Raw genomic sequence first — 4,291 nt, forward strand, 5'->3', positions numbered from 1 at the left:
GTTTTCAACTGTCAAAGTTTTTCGAGTAAGTTTACCATTCATTATTGAGCTTGTATTGTTTTTCTTAACAATTTGTTATGCGCACTCATTTTAATGTAATTTTGTGCCACTTTAAAAAGTTTCTACTTAACTTGGTTAGTATACACTAAGAACTAGTATATATATAATTAAATCTATAAAGAAAAGGAAAAAAAACGAACATTGTAGTTGGAGACGGCGGTGTCTTATGGGCTTAGCAGAAGAATAGGAAAGGGATGGTTTGGGTGGATGGGGTGAGGTTATTGTTATTGTTTTTCTTTTTTATTTCCTCTTAAAAATAGTTTTTGTTTTTGTTTTTTTCCTTATAATTCATTTTATTAATTATTATTTTGGACCCAAATACCAAATGTCATCAGTTAATTCGTCAATTTGCCACATCATTGACGAGTGTATTACACTCTCTCTAGTTTTTTGCTGGTTATCAAAAAAGTGTCTAATTGGTTCAAATTTTGAGTAGATAAGGTGTCTAAAACGAAAACCCGGATAAGTTTAGGGGGTTGTGCATGATTTTAATTGGTTTGGCTTTCTTCAAACCACAACTAAAGCTATTCTAAATGACAGAAGAAATCAGAGGCCGAGCCACAAAGTACTGAATTTCTTCTTTTAGCATTTGCAAATACAATTATTTTATTTGTTTTTACTCTGTACCTATAATTAATTTATGGTGCAGGTATGCAGTAGTTACAGGGGCAAACAAAGGGATTGGATTCGCAATATGCAGGCAGCTTGCTTCCCAGGGAGTAGTTGTGGTTTTGACTGCTAGAAATGAGAAGAGAGGGGTTGAAGCTCTAGAGAAGCTCAAAGGGTTACACAATCAATGGTGATCTCTTTGATAACTTTTTAGTCATTTTATGTTACATATACATATATTCAAAGAAATAGTAACAAATTGGAGTAATAATTATGCAGGAAGAGGGTGGTATTAAGAAATCAATTGCAGGTATTGAGCGTATTGTTACAGATTATGAGTTGACAAAACAATGCCTAGAGACAAACTTCTATGGTGCAAAAAGAATGATTGAAGCATTTATTCCCCTCCTTCAGCTCTCTAATTCCCCAAGAATTGTTAGTGTCGCTTCTTTCTTGGGGAAGTTAAAAGGTAATGAAATCATAACTGTATATATCATAATATGTGTACCCTCTAAATTATGTTGAGGTTAACTTCTATATACCGATAGTAGAACGGGCAAATGAGTTGTTTGGTTTGTATTTGGGCACTGACTCATTAAATGAGTCATTGTCTAATTCTGCCTAAAGTTCACTTTGGTTAAGATGGACCGGTCACGATGGTTGTAACCCAACTCGCCCATATTGATGCAAATCTTTGCAATAACCTCAACTTTTAAATAAACATTATAAAATATTCTCACATATATAATAACAACAACAACAACAACCCAATATAATTCTACTAGTGGGGTCTGGGGAGAGTAATGTGTACGCAGACCTTACCCCTACCCTGGGGTAGAGAGGTTGTTTCCGATAGACCCTCGGCTCCCTCCCTCCAAGAACTCCCCAACCTTGCTCTTGGGGTGATTCGAACTCACAACCTCTTGGTTGGAAGTGGAGGGTACTTACCACTAGAGCAATCCACTCTTGTCCTCACATATATAACAATATTTTTTATTTATTTTTTTCGTAAATATCATTCTGCAATGGTTTATGATGATGAATTTTTTTTTCTTTTTTTCCTGTTGATTCTTGTCTTATGTTTTGAAATAAATGTCAACTCATGCCTAATAGTAAAAGTAATAAATCGTGGGCTAATTTGGGCTACTGAAAATAAATGGGCTTAGTTGGGTTGTGCCCAAACTTAGCCCATCATTAAAGTAGCTCATGCTCAACCCACTAAAACCTGACGGGTTGGACGGGTCAAATGGGTTTGGGTTACTTTTGCCGCCTCTACTCCAAACCGTTTTCTGCTATTCTACAGCTATTGTGTAACGAATGGGCTATAGGAATGCTAAGTGATGCTAAAAGCCTGACAGAAGAAAGGGTGGATGAAGTGTTGAATGAATTTCTTAAAGATTTTAGAGAGAAATCAATAGAAGCCAAAGGATGGCCAACTTACTTCTCAGCTTATAAAGTCTCGAAAGCATCCCTAATTGCTTACACAAGGGTTTTAGCTACGAAATATCCGAATTTTCGGATAAATTGTGTGTGTCCTGGCTTTTGCAAAACAGATGTGAACTGCAATACTGGGAGCTTAACTGCTGAAGAAGGTGCTGAAAGCTTGGTGAAGCTTGCCTTGTTGCCAAATGATGGACCCTCTGGTCTCTTCTTTTATAGAAAGGAAGTCACCTCTTTTTGAGCATTGCCTAATCCAACTATTGGTTTGGCGGGTTCGACGAAACTCAATATTTTGGCGTCTGACTCTTATACATGTACCGAAAACATGTATAGATAAAGTTAGACATAAGTTGCAATGTTTGAATTAAAAATAATGTCCATATTTTTGTATGTACCACTACTTTTTAAATTAAAGGATGCATTCCTCCTTCCTTATTTATTATTTTGTCAATTTTTTCGCATATGGCTCTTCAGTCTTTAATCGTATGTCTTAATATACTCTACTTGTACCCCCGCATACGATCTGAACTCATAATTTTTGGTGAATTTTAATAAATATAGATTTGAACTAAAAAGTTTTAATGTACTCGTCAAGTTCTAAACTCTGATTAACCTGGGATACGCCATCAGTTTTGAGTTTTTATTTTTTTTGTATTTGGGGATTTCCATCAAATGAGTTTTGGGATGGTCCCAGTGTTCTCGTTCTCACAACGTGGGCTATAGATTCAACTAGAGATAATGCATACTTTGTTCTTTCCATAAAAGTTAAGAGCTGAGAGACTACTTTTAAGATATCTTTCATGACATGGAGTTAATTTGTTGAAATTGTCAAAAGTCCCATATCGGTGGATGACAATTTTGAATGGGAATTTCACTCTATAAAAGGAGGCTTAATGTTTAGGATTTAAACACACCTTTCATTTGCTTTTTTATCTTTTTAAGACATTTGTATCTTCTCTCTTTAGTATTATTTCACTTGTAATTTTAGAGTGGAATAAAATATTGATTGTGTCCAAGGAAGTAGGCATAATTGGCCGAACCTCGTAAATTCTGGTGTTCTTTTATTGTTGTCTTATTGTCTTGTTTATTATTTAGTGGTTGTCATAATTTTTGGTATAGTAGTTGTGACTCATTCACACTATATACATTTGGCTTCCGCAACAATTGGTATCAGAGCCAAGGTACTGTCTAAGTATGCTCTGTGGTTGCAGCATAGTCTGATCTTCCACATCAGAAAAGATCTATCTTGGTAACTGAGTCAAGGTTCTGTCTGAGTATGCTCTGTGGTTGCAGCTTAGTCTGATCTTCCACACCAGAAAGGAAATAATCTTGATTTGTGTCGTCAGCTACTAAATAATATTTGTGTCAAAATGGGAGACAGTAAACAAGAAGAATCTACATCAAGTGTCAATAATACGTCATCGTTGGCATCTTCGCTTATGACAAGAATTGTGTCAAATGCGAAATTTGCGGTAGAAATTTTTGACGGGTCAGGACATTTTGGGATGTGGCAAGGCGAGGTTCTAGATGTTCTTTTTCAACAAGGGCTAGATCTTGCCATTGAAGAAAAGAAGCCAGATGTTATTGGAGAAGAAGATTGGAAAATTATCAATCGTGTTGCTTGCGGTACCATTCGATCCTACCTTGCTAGAGAGCAGAAATATCCATACACAAAGGAAGCTTCTGCAAGTAAATTATGGAAAGCACTGGAGGATAAATTTTTAAAAAAAAACAATCAAAATAAATTGTACATGAAGAAGAGACTTTTTCGCTTCACCTATGTTCTTGGTACAACAATGAATGAACATATCACCAGTTTCAATAAGTTGGTCACAGATTTGCAAAATATGGATGCAACTTTTGATGATGGTGACTTGGCTTTGATGTTGTTGGGGTCACTTCCTAATGAGTACGAGCACCTTGAAACTACTCTACTCCATGGAAATGACAAAATTTCTCTCAGAAAAGTCTGCTCGGCTTTGTACAGCTATGAATAAAGAAAGGGAGAAAAACAGAAGGGCGGAGAAGGAGAAGCACTAATTGTGAGGGGTCGTTTTCAAAATCAAACGAGGACTAAGAAGGGAAGATCCAAGTCGAGATCTAGACCCAGCAAAGATGAATGTGCCTTTTGTCGAGAAAAGGGGCACTGGAAGAAAGATTGTCCGAAGTTGAAGAATAAGGC

At 36.2% G+C, this 4,291-nt stretch overlaps 1 protein-coding gene across 1 annotated transcript; it reads left to right on the forward strand.

The window, feature by feature from the left end:
- Positions 1-431: 431 nt before the first annotated feature.
- On the forward strand, positions 432-2,545 carry LOC138906477 ((+)-neomenthol dehydrogenase-like). Its single transcript, XM_070195336.1, has 4 exons — positions 432-625; positions 710-857; positions 949-1,155; positions 1,973-2,545. The coding sequence occupies exons 1-4, from the start codon at positions 594-596 to the stop codon at positions 2,348-2,350; spliced, it is 765 nt and encodes a 254-aa protein (XP_070051437.1). The 5' UTR covers positions 432-593; the 3' UTR covers positions 2,351-2,545.
- The last annotated feature ends 1,746 nt before the right edge of the window (positions 2,546-4,291 follow it).

This window comes from Nicotiana tomentosiformis, chromosome 1 (assembly GCF_000390325.3).
Source record: "Nicotiana tomentosiformis chromosome 1, ASM39032v3, whole genome shotgun sequence".
Lineage (NCBI taxonomy): Eukaryota > Viridiplantae > Streptophyta > Magnoliopsida > Solanales > Solanaceae > Nicotiana > Nicotiana tomentosiformis.